Raw genomic sequence first — 19,946 nt, 5'->3', positions numbered from 1 at the left:
CAAAATGGTTGAGAAATTTAAATAAATGTTCAACATCCTTAGCCACCACCAGAGAAATGCTAATTAAAACAAGTTCTACATTCTATCTTACACCTGTCAGAATGGCTAATATCAAAAACACAAGTGACAGCCCTGCTCTGAGCCTCCTGAGGCCTTGGAACTATTCATGGGGGAACCCGTCCAAGTGGATCAAGCCACCCAGAGTCTGCTGACATTACAGAGCTAGTCCCGCCTCAACCCACTTGGAGAGGGAGTCTCTCAGGCCTGCCTGCACCCATCCAGAAACCCATCAGAATATTGGACCTGCTTCACCCACTGGGAGAGAACCTTAGACCCTTATCCACCAGGAGAGGAAGAGACCCAACCTGCACTCACTGGAGGAAGGGATGAGAAGACGACAATATAAGAACACATTCAACAACAGAAAAACCAATATGACACCACCAGAGTCTAGGGGCTCTACACCAGGAAGACCTGAACATCCCAACACAAATGAAGCAGAAGTGAACGACCTTAAAAACAACTTCATGTAGATGATAGAGACTATAAAAGAGGAAATGAGAAAAATCTTTAAAGAAAAAGAAGACAAACCAAAAATTGCAAGAATCAATTCAAACAGTGTAAGGTTTGAAAGCTGAAATAGAGACAATAAAAAAACAGCCTGAGGGAATACTGGAAAGGAAGAGCTGGGAAAACCATCAGTAACTGCAGATGCAAGAATAATCAACAGAATACAAGAAATGGAAGAGAGAATCTCAGACATTGAAGATACACTAGGAAAAATAGATTCATCAATTAAAGAAACAAATGAACTAACAGAAATTATGACCCAATTGGGTTTAACAGACATTTATAGAACATTGAGTCCAAACACAAGAGAATATACCTTCTTCTCATTGCCACACAGGAACCTTCTCTAAAATCAACCACGTTCTCGTCAATATAGCAAACCTCAACAGGTACAAAAAAATTGAAATAACTGCCTGTATAAAGTTATAATTCAACAACAACATAAATTGCAGATACCCTACAAACTCATGGAAATTGAACAATGCCAAATTGCACCATTCCTGGGTCAATGAAGATATAAGAAAGAAATTAAGACTTTCTAGAATTCAATGAGAATGAAGACACAACACAACCAAACTTATGGGACACTTCGAAAGCAGTGCTAAGAGGAAAACTCATAGTACTAAGTGCCCACATGAAGAAACTGGAGGATAATCACACTAGAGAATTAACAGCACAGTTGAAAGCTCTACAACAAAAAGAAGCGAAATCATCCCTGAGGAGTAGATGCCAGGAAATATATTGAGGGCTAAAATCAATAAAGTAGAAACTAGGAAAACAATACAAAGAATCAATGTAACAAAGTGTTGGTTCTTTGAGAAAATCAATAAGATAGATAAACCTTTATCCAAACTAATGAAAAGGCAGAGAGAACATGCAAGTTAACAAAATCACTCTTATAGCCAAGTCCTCACTTGGGTCAAGGCCATCCAACAAACTCTCTCCTAAACTTCACTGATACTTTCTTCGATGCCTTCCACTTTCTTTGCACCTTTCTTCAGAGCCCTCCATCAGCCACAGTCCCTTTTGCTGCTGATACCTCAGTTGCCAATGCCTCACCCTCACAACTGATTGCTTGTCCTTTTGACAGTTCAAGTCCTCCTTTGAGAACCAAAGTCAAGTTCTTTCAACCTTTCTACACCAACCCCCAAAACCTGTTACAGATCATTCTTCTCATCATTTGCTAAGTACCTCCCCAGTCATCCATGCTCCTAAAAGCTTTCAATTGCAGAACTTACATAAGCACTGCAGGAAAGACTATTCTGATACAAAAAAGCCTCTCAAATTATGTTCTTCCCAATACAACCAGATCCTTTTATAGCCAATCTAACTTTTCCTAACTCTTCTCAAGAACTCTCAACAGATCCAGATAAGTGTTCCTGTCAACCAATAACCTAAGTTTTCCTGCCTTTGACTATTCCTAAGTGTGAGATCCTTCCCCTACACCCAAGAGTCTTGGGATTCCTCTTCCCAACTGCCAGACCATGAACTAAAAGTTTCCGATGTAAACCCAAGAGAAAATTTCATAGCAACTACAGCTCCAGCCCCAGTTGTTTCCTACGAATCTACATCCAGGTCCACCACACAGACTACACCTCCTAGCCTCAGATTTTACTGCAGAACCTGGACATTGACTGAAACAGCCTACTCTTCTTGACCTTGACCACCAATACAGCTTTCTTGGGTGTCAATTTTTAGTCCATGTATACAGATCTTGTCTTCTGGACTTGGGATCTGAGGACATGAGAGAATGGGGTGGACTCCAGACTAAAGCTGTAGACAATCCTACTTCAGTTTCAGTGTACTTTATACACAAACGAAACAAAGAAAACAATGATTTAAGTAAGGTTGTTTGAGTTCAGAAAAATATGACCCGAAAAACATGTAAGTACAGATTAGTAAACATATACTAAATATTAGCAGAGCATCTCCTCCACAGAACTTTCTTAGGACAGACCACAATTGCCTGGCATATATTATATATCATATTTGGGAATGTATGAAAGCAAGACAGAAGGCCATATCTAGATTCAGGCTACACTGACCAGATTGAGTTCTATAGCTATGTTCTGACACACAAGAATAAAGATAGCTTTTAAATTAAATGCAAATCTTTGTCACAGGAGGCACAAAAATCATGTCCAAAAATAATCCAGTGAATGAAATGCTTTGCCTTTTTTTTTTTTTTTTTTTTTTTTTTTTTGTGGAGACTTCCTCATAATTCCTCAAGGCATTGTTTGCCATGCATCTTTTTTTTTTTTTTTTTTCTTTTCATTCCAAGTCTCCTCAATTTTCTGACTTCATAGCCTGCTTCATTAGGGTTTCCACTCTCCTGTTACTTCTGTTTCCTGTACTCACCAGCTAACCTCACTGTGCCCTTAGTTTATTGTGAATTGTTCTGAGCTTTTGTGAGTGTTGCTTTTCACTTATCCACACTGTTTAGTTTTCCAGTCACCCCTTTCTTGGTTTCTTACTTCTCTTTATCCACCTAGAAAGTGGTTCTGCCTTTTTGTTCTAGGACTTCTCACTCAGAGTGGCTTGAAAGTGCCTTCCATGTTACCATATTGCCTTCTAAGTCTACCCATGCAATTCTAATTGATATATTGTATGCTAGCTCAAAATTAATAACAGTATGTTTCATACTAATACCAAAGCATGAAATTCTTAGTTTTCCGTCTTAGTTATACCTGATACAAAATAACAGTAAATACAGTTATACAAAATAACAGTAAATACAATAAAAGCTTAAAAAATATATACAAGGTGTAGATTAACAAAAGAGATTTCCTTTTGTATGATTACAAAGGCTCATTTTTATTGTCATTATCACTCATTCAATCTATAGGCATATACTCCAGTCAAACTTCAAGCAAATTCTCATTCATTTTTCTTCCAAAAAATATAAACTTTGTGTTGAGAGAAAAAATACAAACAAATGCAAAATTAAAATAATGTTTAATGAGATGAGCATCATAGAAAAACTCTTATCAACTTCAAATTCTTAATGCCACTCACTCCTATCAACCAACATGTGCTATAAATGTTATGTTATTAACATTTAAATTTAATGACAATGTGGTAAAAATAAAGAGTTATGGTTCACAATCAATAAATATTAATTAAGTCCCAACAAAGTGAATGACTTGCTAAAAGGAAAGGTTGGAAGACTGAGCTGATATTATTTTTGACTCAGATTTGTCTTGAGAAGTCTTTGTGTCATCGACGAAATGACTGAATTTCTGAGGTCTTATTCATAAGCCCTAAAATGTGAATAGTTTTATTTTAGGAAAAGGTAATTGGGAGAATCCTAAATAATAGTATTATATGTGTGAATATTCCCTTTAAATAGTCAGGATTCCCATTAAGATGATTGTTAAAACATTTATATCTGTGTCTTGACAAGATTTAATTTTTATTTTTCAAAAAAGTATGAGATAAGAGCTTGGAAATAAATGAATTGATATGTTCCACATCTGATAATATCTTTATAAAATTCTGTATTTCTAAGCATTGCCATTGGTGATGTGAAAATTTGTTTCAGAGAGATATGAGATGCTGAGATCATGTCCACTAAATATTTCCCCTCATCTGTGTGTGTGTGAATTTTATGGTGACTCCAAGCTTCTGTCCAATGGACAATTTACTTATTTCCTCATTGTATTGGCTGCTTTTCTTAGTATGTGACTAAATACCTGACAAGAAGCAACTTAAAGGGAGGAGGGAGTTACAGTTTGAGAGAACAGTGTTCATCATGGGGGAAAGGGCATGAGGATCCCTATATCTTGATAGAAAAGGAAGCATAGAGCAGACAGGAATTAAGGGCCAGGCACGAAATCCCAACACCTAACCTGTAGTTGTTCTTTCAAGAATGTTCTACTTCTTCTTCCTACAGAATTCTAAAACAATGCCACAAGGTATGGACAAGGATTCAAGCACACAGGTCTATAAAAGACCTTTCACATTCAAACCACATTTCCTACTGTGGTCCTACAAGGATAAGAGTCCCTTGGCTGTCACATTATTGAAAATGCATTCATTACAACTCAAACAGTTCCCATAGATTTCAATAGTCCATATACTACTAACTAGTCCAAAGTCTAAAGTTCTCTCTGAGCATTAAGGCAATCTGTTAACAGAAACTCTGTAAGATAAAAACCTAGTTACCACCTCTGATATGGAAGGAGTAAAGTAAATATTTCTACTCTAAAAGGGAGAAATGGCAGCAGAGAAAGGAAAAAGCATAACAAAACAAGAATGAAACCCAATAGGAAATTAAACAAAACAAAACAAAACCCTGCAACTCAATCTCCAGCATCTGGGACTCATAATGGAATCAGTTAAGTTCTGATACCATAGGGTAACCTCAATCCTTGATGTCTGTCTTCTGTAGTTTGTCTGACCACTCTCTTGACTCAGCTACCTCCTATATCTAGAGCCTTCCAACAGCTACCTCCTATGTCTAGAGCTGGCATTTCCAACAGCATGAGGTCTTCCTTGCTACGTAAGGTTCACATCCTCAGCTTCATGTAATGGTCTCTTAGTTGTTTCTTGTATGGAATTATATTATATCTCTACATACAATTTCTTGGTATCAGAAGTTGTTTGGAACCTTGGGGCAAGCCTCCATGGCTCCCTAAGTCTATCTTTTATGCCTACAAGGCTAGTACCATGTAGACATTGCCACCAGGACCTCTCCAGATCAAGATAAATTATAGGCCCCACTGAGACACATATGTAGTGACCTCAGTATTCTTTTCAGATTCATCATAGGAAAATATTTCAAAGGCAAGGCTTTTTGAGATTAAAAATGTGACATTCTCATGGTAGGTTTTCTCCTTTAAAATGAATTTGCCTTCTTATAAATTACAACCTACCATGGATGGAGTCTTGTTGCCAGGGAACTTCTATTATTGTTTCAATGCTGACCTTCTCATTTCTAATTTATGATGGTGATATCTTTCCTAACTACAGTTTTTTTTTTTTTTTTTTTTTTTTTTTTTTTTTTTAGTACCTTCATCCATGCTATACAGGCTACATTAGGCATCCTTTTTTTTTTTTTTTTAATGAAACCATATATTTTCGTATAGTTCTATAACATTTGTTCTTTTTCTATTTAATTTATTATATATATATATATTTATATAACCAAGTCCATTTAAATGAAAACAAACATTTATAGACAATATTTGGGAATTTGGGTGTCGTTCTTTCCAAACTGCTTCCTGCTGGTAAGGGGCGCTGTCATGGGGGATTCTAAGAAGATGCAGAAATCCTGGCTGTAGTCTGTAAGGCTTCTTGGTCCAGCTGTTTTGAATGTAGAATCACCTGGTACTCTGTTTCAGGCGTCTGGCTTGATCAAACCACATTAGTCTGGAAGGAATCCACATCTTTTCATTTTCCGTGGAAACAAAAATAGAAATCCTTTTCCCCAGTAACTTGTCCTTGAACTTAAATTTTGGATTTAAGCATTTTTTAAAATTTAATTTATTATTTTACATGTCGATCCCAATTCCCTCTCCCTCCCTCCCTTTCACCTTCCCTCCCTCCTTCTCTCCTTCCCTCTCTCTCTCCCTCCCTGTCTTCTTCCCTCCTTCCCTCCCTTTTACCCTTTCTGCCCTCTCACCTGCACTCTAACCACCCTCCACTCCCATCCCCCCCACACCAATTCCATATGTAGGGGAATGCCATCCAGACAGGTCATGTGAAGTAGGCACTAGGGCTTCTCTCCTGTCTCTAGATTAAGGCAGTTATCCCTCCATGGGGCATGTGTTCCCAAGGACCTTTTGTGCACCAGGGATACATCCTGGCTCACTGTCTGAGGTCCCTTAGACTGCCCAGTCCTTCTGGCTGAGACCCATATTCAGGGGGGCCTGAGTCAGTCCCATGCTGGCTTCCCAGCTATCAGTCTGGTGGCCCGTTAGCTCCTCCTTGTTCAGGTAAGCTGTCTCTATGTGCTTCTGCAGCCTGGCCTTGTCCTCTCCATCTGCATCTGGGTTCTACTTCAACTCAGTGTTTATGTGTGGGTGTTTGCTCCTGTTTCCAACAGACATTAGTTGAGGGCTCCATGGATAAGTTAGTTGTTGATCTCACTCTCCGGGGAAGGGCATTTATGGTAGCCTTTCCACGGAAGCTCAAATTGTTAATTGGGAACAGTCTTGTAGTTCTCTAGACCTTTCTTTGTGTTCAGTTTTATCTTCAAAATATTGGCTCCCTCTTTTATGTTCTCTCTCTCTCTCTCTCTCTCTCTCTCTCTCTCTCTCTCTCTCTCTCTCCTGTCTTCTATTCCTAATCAGGCTCAATCTTCCTGGTCACACATGTTTTCCTTTCCTTTTCCTCGTTTTCTCCTACTTCTCTCTCCGTTTGCTGCTCCCCCACTTCCCCTGTGCTCTGGGGGACTTGTCCCTTCCCAGTTCTGTGAGGGACTTTATATGAATCTCTTAGAATACAACTTGTATCCTAGTTCCTCTGGTGGTGTGAATTATAGGCTGGTGATCCTTTGATCTAGGTCTAAAATCCATATATGAGTGAGTATACACTGTGTTCCTCTTTTTGTGACTGGGTTACCTCTTTCAGGATGGTTTCTTCAAGTGCCACCCACTTGCCTAAGAATTTCAAGATACCATTATTTTTTTTCTGCAGAGTAGTATTCCATTGTGTAGATGTGCCACATCTTCATTAACCATTCTTCAATTGAGGGGCATCTAGGTTGCTTCCAGGTTCTTGCTATTACAAATAGTGCTGCTATGAACCTAGTTGAACAGATGTCTTTGTTGCATGGATGTGAATCCTTTGGGTATATGCCTAAGAGGGGGATTGCTGGGTCCTGTGGTAAACTAATTCCCGTTTTCCTGATGAACCGCCATACTGATCTCCAAAATGGCTGCATGAGTTTGCACTCCCACCAGCAGTGGAGGAGTGTTCCCATTTCTCCACATCCTCTCCAACGTGAGTCATCATTGGTGTTTCTAATTTTAGCCATTCTGGCAGGAGTAAGATGGTATCTCAAAGTTGTTTTGATTTGCATTTCCCTGATAGCTAAGGATGTGGAGCATTTTCTTAAGTGTCTTTCAGCCAGTTTGGATTCCTCTATTGAGAATTCTTTCTTCAGTTCTGTACCCCATTTTTTAATAGGGTTATTTGGTATTTTGTTGACCAGTTTCTTGAGGTCTTTGTATATTTTGGAGATCAGCCCTTTGTCGGATATAGGGTTGGTAAAAATCTTTTCCCAGTCTGTGGGCTGCCGTTTGGTCTTGTCCACTGTGTCCTTTGCCTTACAGAAGCTTCTAAGTTTGAAGAGGTCCCATTTATTAATTGTTTCTCTCAGTGTCTGTGCCCCTGGAGTTATGTTCAGGAAGCGGTCTCCTATACCAATTTGTTCAAGGCTACCTCCTACTTTCTCTTCTAAGAGGTTCAATGTGGCTGGATTGATGTTGAGGTCTTTGATCCATTTGGACTTGAGTTTTGTGCATGGTGACAGACATGGGTCTATCTGCAGTCTTCTACACACCCTCATCCAATTGTGCCAGCACCATTTGTTGAAGATGCTGTACTTGCTCCATTGTATAATTTTAGCTGTCTTGTCAAAAATCAGGTGTTCATAGATGTGTGGGTTAATGTCAGGATTTTCAATTCGATTCCATTGGTTTACTTGTCTATTTTTGTGCCAATACCAGGCTGTTTTCAGAACTATAGCTCTGTAGTAGAGCTTAAAGTCAGGAATGGTGATGCCTCCTGAAGTTCTTTTATTGTATAGGGTTGTTTTGGCTATCCTGGGTCTTTTGTTTTTCCATATAAAGTTCATTATTATCCTTTCAAGGTCGGTGAAGAATTGTGGTGGGATTTTAATGGGGATTGCATTGAATCTGTAGATTGCTTTTGGTAAGATTGCCATTTTTACTATGTTTATCCTACCTATCCAAGAGCATGGGAGGTCTTTCCATTTTCTGATATCTTCTTTAATTTCTTTCTTTAGAGCCACAAAGTTCTTATTATATAGGTCTTTTACTTGTTTGGTGAGCGTTACACCAAGATATTTTATGTTGCTTGTGGCTATTGTAAAGGGTGATGTTTCTCTGATTTCTTTCTCTGTCTCTTTGTCGTCTGAAAAAAAAGTAGGGCTACTGATGGGAGATATCATTGTTTTGGAATGGATTTTCATTTATTGATACAATTTAAGGTCAATAAGGTGATATGTATATTTCTCCTCTTGTTTAGGTATTGTGTTTATTGAGCTCAGTTAGAAATGTAATATATAATGTAGTACAGATTATAGATAATTACCTATGATAGGCAAAGCTTAGAATTTAGTTAGGTTTTTCAAGATACACAGAGATGTATTTAAGATAGATAGGAATTCTTCAAACCTTTCAAAGACCTACAAAATATGACATTTAAAATGGTTTAGAGTTTTTCTTGACAGTGAGACATAAATGCTCCTGGCAACACCACCTGCGTCAAAAAGGAAGATGGCCATTAAAAAAAACACGTTATGGAGTTTGCCTCCAATATGGCAAGACTAGCCATTTGGACAAGATACTGCTCTTTTCTGGACTGTTTGACTTTGTGCTATATAAACTGGACATGCAGGACCCACAAAAAAGTGGTTGCTAATTCAAGATGGACATTGCTATAAAGTTTCCTGCTTTACTAAAGAGTCTGCTAGACACACTATGGCCTATGGGCTAAAGATGAAAGATTACAAAAAAAACTTCAGGTGACTAAAAAGACAAGATGTCTCTTACATTTCTAGAGTTTATATATTATCCTTCTGTGGTCTTTGAGGGAGTTGAAGACAAATAGTTATGGTTATAGTTTTCCTTAGTTAGGATTAAAGATAAGTTACATATAAGACTTTAGACTCACAAAGATAAAATAAATGATGAAATATTTTCCTAAATCTTGATAAATGTTAATGGACTAAATATTGTTAACTGTGATTCTTACTTGATAACTGTTGTGTTATATATTTTACTATGTTAAGGTTTAAATCCTTCTTTTTATTTAGACAGAAAAGAGATGATGGGAGATGTCATTCTTTAAATGTTTCTCATGCTGGTTAATGAATAAAGCACTGTTGGCCAATAGGAAAGGAAGATAGGAAGGACTAGGAGACAAGGAGGAAATAGGAAGTAGGAAGGAGGAGTCAAGATGGAGAATCTGGAGAGAATAAAACCGCCAGCCGCCTCTCGCTGGTAAGACCATGTGGTAATACATAGAAATGGGTTAATAATTAAGACAGAGCTAGCCGATAAGAAACTAGCACCTGGACAATAGCATTGTATCAAATACAGAGTCTCTGTACATTATTTGGGGCTGGCGTGGCGGCGGGACAAGGCCAGGTGGTGGGTGGGAAAACCGTACACCTTACAAGCTACTGATTTTTTTTTTTTTTTGAGATTATCTTGTATCCTGCTAGTTTGCTGAAGGTGTTTATCAGCTGTAGGAGTTCCCTGGTAGAGTTTATTGGGTCACTTATGTAAGCTATCATATCATCTGTGAATAGAGACAGTTTGACTTCTTCCTTTCCAATTTGGATCCCCTTGATCTCCTTTTGTTGTCTTATAGCATTAGCTAGAACTTCTAATACGATATTGAAGAGATATGGAGAGAGAGGGCAGCCTAGTCTTGTTCCTGATTTTACAGGGATTGGCTTAAGTTTCTCTCCATTCAGTTTGATGTTGGCAGTTGGTTTGCTGTATATTTCTTTTATTATGTTTAGGTATGTTCCTGTTATCCCTTACCTCTCCAAGATCTTTATCATGAAAGGGTTTTGAATTTTGTCGAAGGCTTTTTCAGCATCTAGTGAGATGATCATGTGGTTTTTCTTTTTCTGTTTGTTTGTATGGTGGATCACGTTGATAGATTTTCGTATGTTAAACCATCCCTGCATTCCAGGGATGAAGCCTAGTTGGTCATGGTGGATGATTTCTCTGATGTATTCTTGAATTCTGTTTTCCAGTATTTTATTGAGTATTTTTGCATCGATGTTCATCAGTGATATTGGTCTGTAGTTTTCTTTCTTAGTTGTGTCTTTGTGAGGCTTGGGTACCAAGGTTATTGTGGCCTCATAAAAAGAGTTTGGCAATGAACCTTCTGTTTCTATTTTGTGGAACAGTTTGTGGAGTAGTGGTATTAGTTCTTCCTTGAATTTCTGGTAGAATTCTGCATTGAATCCATCTGGCCCTGGACTTTTTTTTGGTTGGAAGGCTTTCGATGACTGCTTCTATTTCATTGTGGGTTATAGGTCTCTTTAAGTTGTTTGTCTGTTCTTGATTTAATTTTGGTAAGTGATAGTTATCCAGAAATTTGTCCATTTCCTTTGAATTTTCAATTTTTGTGGGATACAGATTTTCAAAGTATGACCTGAAAATTGTCTGGATTTCCTCAGTGTCCCTTGTTATGTTCCCCTTTTCGTTTCTGATTTTGTTAATTTGCATGTTCTCTCTCTGCTTTTTCGTTAATTTGGATAAAGGTTTGTCTATCTTGTTGATTTTCTCAAAAAAACAACTCTTCGTTGCATTGATTTTTTGTATTCTTTTCCTGGTTTCTATTTTGTTGATTTCAGCCCTCAAGTTGATTATTTCCTGGCGTCTACTGCGGGGTAAATTCGCTTCTCTCTGTTCTCGCTGTTCATTCTCTTATGTGACTATCCTCTGTTTTCTTCATATGGGCACTTAGTGCAATGAACTTCCCTCGTAGCACTGCTTTTAAGGTGTCCCATAAGTTCGGGTATGTTGTGTCCTCATTCTCGTTGAATATTAGAAAGTCCTTAATTTCTTTCTTTATTTCTTCTTTGACCCAGGAGTGGCGCAATTGCACATTGTTCAGTTTCCATGAGTTTGCAGGTTTTCTGCTATTTGTGTTGTTGTTGAATTCCAATTTTAAGGCATGGTGGTCCGATAAGATACAGGGGACTATTCCTATTCTCTTGTATCTGTTGAGGTTTGTTATGCCACCTAGTATGTGGTCAATTTTAGAGAAGGTTCCATGTGGAGCAGAGAAGAAGGTATATTCTTTTGTCTTTGGATGGAATGTTCTATAGATGTCTGTTAACCCCAGTTGAGACATAACTTTGTTAATTCTTTTGTTTCTTTGTTGAGTTTCTGATTTGTGGTCCTGTCTAGTGTTGAGAGTGGTGTATTGAAATCTCCCACTATAAGTGTGTGAGGTTTTATATGAGCTTTGAGTTTTAGTAGTGTTTCTTTTACGAATGTGGGTGACTTTGTATTAGGGGCATAGATGTTCAGAACTGAGACTTTGTGTTGATGGATTTCTCCTGTGATGAAAATGAAATGACCGTCTTCATCTCTTTTGACTAATTTTGGTTTGAAGTCTAACTTGTTAGATATTAGGATAGCTACGCCTGCTTGCTTCTTATTTCCATTTGATTGGAAAATCTTTTCCCAACCCTTTACCGTGAGGTAATGTCTATCTTAGATGTGTTTCTTGTATGCAGCAGAAGGATGGATTCTGTCTTTGTATCCATTTTGTTAGCCTGTGTCTTTTTATAGGTGAGTTAAGACCATTAATGTTGAGGGTGAGTAAGGACCATTGATTGTTGGTGCTTGTTTGATTTAGGTTTGTTGTTGGCAGTGGTATTGTGAATATATTAGTTCTGCTTTACCCTTGGTTTCTGGTGTAGTTGGATTATCTGTTGCCTACATTTTTTGTGGGCGTAGTTTCCTTCCAATACTTTCTGTAGGGCTGGATTTGTAGATACGTATTGGGAAAATCTGGTTTTGTCATTAAATATCTTGTTTTCTCCATCTTATAGTGATTGAGAGTTTTGCTGGATATAATAACCTAGGCTGGCATCCGTGTTCTCTTAATACTTTTAGAACATCTATCCAGGACCTTCTGGCCTTGAGGGTTTCCATGGAGAAGTCAGGTGTAATTTTGATAGATTTGCCTTTATATGTTACCTGTCCTTTTTCCTTCGCTGCTCTTAATATTCTTTCTTTATTCTGTATGCTAGGTGTTTTGATTATTATATGTCGAGGGGTTTTTTTCTTTGGTCCAGCCTATTTGGGGTTCGGTATGCTTCTTGTACTTTCATGGGCATGTCCTTCTTCAGATTTGGAAAGTTTTCCTCGATGATTTTGTTGAATATGTTTTCGGCACCTTTTTAGCTGGGCTTCCTCACCTTCCTCTATGTCTATTATTCTTAGGTTTGGCCTTTTCATGGTGTCCCACATTTCCTGGACGTTTTTTGTTAAGGATTTGTTGGATTTATGATTTTCTTTGGTTGATGAATCTATTTCTTCTAGTTTATCTTATGTGCCTGAGATTCTCTCTTCCATCTCTTGAATTCTGTTGGTTATGCTTGTGTCTGTAGTTCCCGATTTTTTGCCCAGTCTTTCCAGCATTCCTTCGGTTTGTGTTGCCTTTATTTTCTCTATTTCAGTTTTCAAGTCTTGAACCATTTCCTTCACCTGCTTAATTTTTTTTTTCTTGGCTTTGTGTACTTTTCTTAAGGAATTTGTTCATTTCTTCCACTTTTTTGTTTGTTTTTTTCCTCCATTTCTTTAAGGGATTTTTCTCACATCTTCTTTGAGGGCCTCTATCATTTTTATGATGGTAATTTTTAAGGTGTACCCTTCTGCTTCCTCTGCTTTGTTGTTGTGTTCCATTCTAGTTGGTGTAGATTCCCTAGATTCTGGTGGTATCATGCTTGTCTTTCTGTTGTTAGGTGTTTTCTTGTATTGCCTTCTTCCCATAGCTTCTTCCAGTAGGTGTTGGTGGGGTCTCCCCCTCTCTCTATGGTACTTCCCCGGTGGGCTTATGTGGGTCAGAGATTCAATATTTGTAGCTCTGGGTGGTCCCAGCTCTATAGGAGGTCTCTCTGCAGACAGGGACCCAGAGTTGGGGTCAGGGCTGAGGATCCAGTAGAAGATGCCACTAGCTAATGGCTCTAGCCAATGGCTGGCAGTAGAGGACAAAGGCTGAGCTGAAACTTGGGAAGGTTTTGCAGGATAGTTGGATCTCACTGGAAACTGGGACTCTCCAGCTGAGGCCTCTTTCTTTAGCAAAGACCCTGATTTGGGGGTCAAGGTTCTTGCCGGCAGGAACTCAGAGTGGACCTGCAGAGATAGGCAGATCTCTGGGATGGGCCTGGGACTCCAGCAGAGGACTGGAGGTGGGGTCAGAGACCAAGCAGTTGGAAATTACGCGTGGTCCCGCCTGGATAGTCAGTTCTCCTTTGTTCAGAGTTGCTCCGAGGAGTCTCCAAAGTAGGGTGGACTGTTGGCTCCACCCTCTATCCCAGTGCTCAACCAAAACAGCAGGACAGTGGGCAGGGTCGGGCACAGGGTGGGGGGGGGCAGGCTCGCGGTGGGGATGGATGGGGGTGTATCAGAGCTCCAAGGGTGCTCTAGATGGGACAGGACACAGGAACAGCAGGATCAGGGGCCAACCCAGGGAGTTCAGGGTGGAGGGAGAGGTTGTAGGGGAGAGGCAGCCCTGATTGGGCCCAGACTCACCTCTGGCCAATAGCTGGCGGAGTAGGACAAAGGCTGAGCTGACACTTGGGAAGGTTTTGCAGGATAGTCGGATCTCCAATATTTGTTGTTCTTTCTTATAACCTGGATAAGAACAGTGATCAGCAAGCATGTCACAACTAAAATGCTACCTTGTTTTGACTTTTCCTCTACTAAACAAATTCATTACTTTTGAATCCAGACTTGCTCAAGTTCTCATGACAGAATGCAGCCAGATTCTTTGTCCAAATGAAGCATGAATAACCTCCAGTCCAGTTCCTAAAGAGTAATTTCCCATTAGAAGCTTTGTGAGATAGTCTTCTATGGCCCACATTTCAATGGTATTCTAGTCCTCCAAACTCCTAAAACAATTCCACATTAAGCTCTGTTATAACACTCTAAACTTTCCTAGTTCATATCTCCAAACTCTTATGAAATTTTATAGCAGACTAGTTCCAAAGCTCAATAGTTTCATAGGTGAATCAGATGGCCCTTTTTTTCTGTATTGGTAACTTATCTAGTTGCCGTGACAAGTATCTGACAGGAAGCAATTTGAGGGTTGAAGAGTTTATTTTGGCTCATAGTATGAGGTGCTACAGTTAACCATGTAGATCCAGGGTGTAAAACCTAACCACTCATAAGTATTCCAAAGACATTAATCTCTTATTTGGACAAAGTTCTATTTCTTAAAGAATCCATATTCTTTCAAAACCATGCCTCCAAGTGTTCAAATATATGAGTCAATGGGGAGCATTTCATATTTGGAGTACAACACTCATCTTCTAATATAACCAATTGTTCTGCTTATAAGTTTGCATTCTTATTGTGTATTTTTAAATTTAATTGTGAAAATGACATAATGAAAATATCTTAGTAACATTTTGAGGTTGACAATTTCCCAAGTTGCCATCAACAAATTCTCTGAGATTCAGTCTTTCTTAGTTGTAGAGATCAAGATTCACTTTTATTTTCTATTTATTTGTGAGAATATCCCTAAAGTCAAATGAGTTATCTATATTTAACGGGAAACTTCTGGCTTTACAACAAGAGCAGAGGAAGTACAATAAGGTAATTCCTATTGTGAAATATTTTATATTTGGTGGAATTATTCTGAGTTGTAAGCAATGGTGAGTAACAGTGATTATAAGATCTAATTTTAAATATACTTGACATACAGGAGCTGTGTTAAAATGACAGGTTTCCTGACAAAATAGTTCTGTTCCAATTTAAAATGTTATCATCTATGTTTCCCTAAACTTTAGTTTAATTAACAACTTGATGTATTGTCATTCAAAATGTTACGTTTGATATTTTACATTTGTGTCTTTGTAACATTAGTCTATTATTAGAAACACCATATTATTGGGGAAAGAGATTTAGTTTATATAACATAACATTTTATATAACATTTCTATTTATTTGCAGGTTATATAAAATATTAAATTTTTACACTATTATAAGTTCCAGAGGTCAATAATTTGAGATTCCATAACTTTGCACAACTTTGCAATTTTCTATTGTGAAATAACTTCTTTTTCTCTTTTTCAATTACGGTTACATATAAGAAAACTTTCACCCAAGTTCTTGGAACCTAGCCCATTACAATTAAGCTACAAACTACAGGATATGCTATGGTATAAATGAGAGCACAGGTCTCAGTATTTCACTTTAATCACTATGTTGGAACAAAGTCCACTGGGAGGAGATTAAATGTCAGAGACTCACAGGTGGATTAGCAGACTTCATTATATAAGCTTCGTGTTGTAAGCAGGCATTCATGTCAGTAGGAAGAGAAGGCAGCGATGGCCCTAGGTGTGTTTCTGGGGCTTGTTTTGGCCTCTCTGCTTCTCCTTTCACTATGGAGGCAGAGTTCTCAGAGAAGACAGCTTCCTCCTGGCCCCACACCTCTCCCAGTCATTGGAAACATTCTTCAGGTGGATCTTAAGAACATCAGCAAGTCACTGAGGGAGGTAAGTGCATGTTTGGTTTTCTGAAAGGGAAGCAAATGGACCATTATTTAAGTGAAATATATTGCCCTGTGTGATACAAATTTTACATTTGCCATGATGTACCAGCTGGATTTTCCATTATATAACTGTCAAAAATAATAGACTGAGGTAATGTGATATGGCTAGTTAAACATTAGAGTGTGTTTAGTAGAATAAAATCAGTGTGGCATTAGTTGTAAATGATTTTTCCCTCTTGTTAAAACCATTGGCTGCTGGCTAAAAGTAAAACAAGGGAAGTAATTACAGATTTCCTTCGTATATCTTAGCCATGCATAGTATGTAGAATGGGCAAACAAATAGATCTTCTGTGACAAATTTAACCTCTGTTCAATGTCCAAGAAAGTAATGGGTATGACCAACTTAAGAAATGATAGGAATAAGTAGTCAGCCAGGACCCAGTAGTTGCTATTATTAGACTTCTTTTGAGTCTGAATACATCTTTATCCCCAAGGACAAGAATGTGGCATGATGTTAGAACTTGTTTCTGGAAAATACTGTCCCTTCCCTTCTGGAGAGTTTTTTTTTTTTTTTTTGTAGTGCTTTTAGAAGGCAAATCCGCTTTGGTCCCCTTTCTTCACATCCTCTCCAGCATAAACTGTCTTTGGTGTTTTTGATTTTAGCCATTCTGATGGGTGTAAGATGGTATCTCAGAGTTGCTTTGATTTGCATTTGCCTGATGGCTGAGGATGTTGAGCAATTTCTTAAGTGTCTTTCAGCCTTTTAGATTCTTCTATTGAGAATTCTGTTTGTTCTGTACCCCACTTTTTAATTGAATTACTTTGTGTTTTGGTGACTAGCTTCTTGGGTTCTTTGTATATTTTGGAAATCAGCCATCTGTCAGATGTGGGGTTGGGGAAGATCTTTCTCCCACTCTGTGGGTTCCTACTTTTTCTTGTTGACTGTGCCCTTTGCCTCACAGAAGCTTCTCAGTTTGAGGACGTCCCTTTTATTAATTGTCGATCTCAGTGCCTGTGCTACTGGCATTATGTTCAGGAAGTGGTCTCCTGTGCCAATTCCATCAAGGGTACCTCCCACTTTCTCTTCTAAGAGATTCAGTGTGGCTGGATTTATGTTGAGGTCTTTGATCCACTTGGACTTAAGTTTTGTGCGTGGCGATAGATATGGATCGATCTGAAATCTTCTACATGTCTGTGTCCAGTTATGCCAGCACTATTTGTTGAAGATGCTCCCCCCCCCCATTGTATAGTTTTAGCTTCTTTGTAAAAAATCAGGTGTTCATAGGTGTGTGGGTTAATATCAGAGTCTTCTATTGGATTCCATTGGTCTACCAGTCCTTTTTTTTTAATGCCAATATCAAGCTGTTTTCATTACTACAGCTCTGTAGTAGATCTTAAAGTCAGGGATGGTGATACTTCCAGAAGTCCCTTTATTGTACGGGGTTGTTTTGGCTATCTTGGGTATTTTGTTTTTCATATATAGTTGAGTATTGTTCTTTCAAGGTCTATGAAGAATTGTGCTGGGGTTTTGATGGGGATTTCACTAAATCTATATATTGCTTTTGGTGAAATTGACATTTTTATGTTGTTGATCCTACCTATCCAAGAGCATGGGAGATCTTTCTACTTTCTGATATCTTCTTTAATTTCTTTCTTTAATGAATCAAAGTTCTTGTCATATAGGTCTTTCATCTGTTTAGTTAGAGTTATCCCAAGATATTTTATGTTGTTTGTGGCTATTGTAAAGGGTGATGTTTCTCTGATTTCTTTATCGGCCCCTTTATTGTCTATATAGTAGGGCTACTGGTTTTTATGAGTTAATCTTGTATCCTGACACTTTGCTAAAAGTGTTTATCAGCTGTAGAAGTTCCCTGGTAGAATTCTTTGGGTCACTTATGTAAACTATCATATCATCTGCAAATAATGAACTTTGACTTCTTCCTTTCCAATTTTTATCCCCTTGATCTCCTTTTGTTGTCTTATTATTCTAACTAGAACTTCAAGTACAATGTTGAAGAGTAGACAACCTTGTCTTGTTCTTGATTTTAGGAACATTTAGAGGAATCACATTGAGTCTCTCTCCATTTAGTCTGCTTGTTTGCTGCATATAGCCTTTATTATTTTTTTGGTATGTTCCTGTTATCCCTGATCTCTCCAAGTCCTTTATACTGAAGGGTGTTGAATTTTCTTGAAGGCTTTTTCAGCATCTAGTGAGATGATCATGTGATTTTCCTTTTTTCAGTTTGTTTATGTGATGGATTACATTCACAGATTTTTTTTTGTATGCTGAATCATCCCTGCATCTCTTGGATGAAGCTTACTTGATCATGGTGGATGATGTTTCTGATGTGTTCTTGGATTGGATTTGCCAGTGTTTTATTGAATATTTTTGCATCAGTGTTCATGAGAGAGATTGGTATGTACCTCTCCCTCTTAGTTCTGTCTTTGTGTAGCTTGGGTACCGAGATAATTGGAGCCTAGTAGAGAGTTTGGCAATGCTCCTTCTGCTTATTGTGTGGAACAATTTGAGGAGTGTTGGTATTAGCTGTTCTTTGACTTTCTCATAGAATTCTGCACTAAAACCTTTTGGCCCTGGACTTTTTTTTGGTTGGGAAACTTTTGATGATGCCTTCTATTTCACTAGGGGTTGTAGGTCTATTTAGATTGCTTATCTGTTCTTGATTTAATTTTGGTAAGTGATCTATCCAGAAAATTGTTCATTTCCTTTAAATTTTTGTATTTTCTGGAATACAGGTTTTCAAAGTATGACCTGATGATTCTCTGGATTTCCTCAGTGTCTGTTGTTATGTCCTCCTTTTCATTTCTGATTTTTTTTTAATTTGCATGTTCTCTCTCTCTGCCATTTGGTTAGATTGGATAAAGGTTTGTCTATCTTGCTGATTTTCTCCAAGAACAAACTCTTTGTTTCACTGATTCTTTGTATTGTTTTCCTTGTTTCTACTTTTTCGATTTCAGCTGTCAATTTGATTATTTCCTGGTGTCTACTTTTCCTGGGTGAGTTTGCTTCTTTATTTTTCTAGAGCTTTCAGGTGTTGTGTTAATTCTCTAGTATGGCTATTCTCCAATTTCTTCATGTGGGCACACAGTACTATGAGCTTTCCTCATAGGTTTCAAATTGTCCCATTGGTTTGGGTATGTTTTTCATTCATTTTCACTGAATTCTAGGAAGTCTTTAATGTCTTTCTTTATTTCATCCTTTACCCAGGAGTGATCTGATTGAGCATTGTTCAATTTCCATGAGTTTGTAGGGTTTCTGAAATTTCTGTTGTTGCTGAATTCTAATTTTAAGCCATGCTTGTTTGATAAGATACAGGGAGTTATTCCAATTTTTAAAAATCTGTTGAGGTTTGTTTTATTGCCAAGTATGTGTTTGATTCTAGAGAAAGTTCCCTGTGGAGCTCAGAAGAAGGTATATGTTTTTTGTGTTTGGATGGAATGTTCTATAGATGTCTGTTAAACCCAATTGAGACATAACTTTTGTTAGTTGTTTTGTGTCTTTGTTAAGTTTCTGTCTGGTGTTCCTGTTTAGTAGTGAGAGTGGAGTGTTGAAGTCTCCCACTATGAGTGTGTGAGGTTTTATGTGAGCTTTGAGTTTTAGTAATGTTTCTTTTATGTATGTGAATGCCTTTGTTTCTGGTACATAGATGTTCAGAATTGAGACTTCATTTTGATGAATTTTTCCTGTGATGAATATGAAATGATCTTTCTTATTTCTTTTGATTAATTTTAGTTTGAAGTCTAATTTGTTAGATATCATTATAGCTACAGCAACTTGCTTCTTAGGGTCATTTGATTGGAAAATCTTTTTCCATCTCTTTACCCTGATGAACACATTTTAACATCACAGCTAATGCTGGAGGTTGTAATTCAATACCACCGTGAAGAGAGCTTCTAGATTATGTTGAAACAGTCCC

At 38.0% G+C, this 19,946-nt stretch overlaps 2 protein-coding genes across 2 annotated transcripts in view; both read left to right on the top strand.

Annotated features, from left to right (window-relative positions):
• Positions 1-19,946, top strand: part of LOC127233441 (cytochrome P450 2C26) — a 117,872-nt gene that overhangs the window by 24,795 nt on the left and 73,131 nt on the right. The gene's annotated exons all lie outside the window — the stretch shown is intronic.
• Positions 15,795-19,946, top strand: part of LOC127233444 (cytochrome P450 2C19) — a 30,742-nt gene continuing 26,590 nt past the window's right edge. The window contains exon 1 of the mRNA XM_051199927.1: positions 15,795-16,015. Within this exon, the coding sequence (XP_051055884.1) occupies positions 15,848-16,015 (168 nt within the window). The 5' untranslated portion in view covers positions 15,795-15,847. The remainder of the gene's footprint in view (positions 16,016-19,946) is intronic.

This window comes from Phodopus roborovskii, unplaced genomic scaffold, assembly GCF_943737965.1.
Source record: "Phodopus roborovskii unplaced genomic scaffold, PHOROB, whole genome shotgun sequence".
NCBI classification, from domain to species: domain Eukaryota; kingdom Metazoa; phylum Chordata; class Mammalia; order Rodentia; family Cricetidae; genus Phodopus; species Phodopus roborovskii.
The sequence above is the reverse complement of the archived record's forward strand: the minus strand, read 5'-3'. Positions and strand labels throughout refer to the sequence as shown.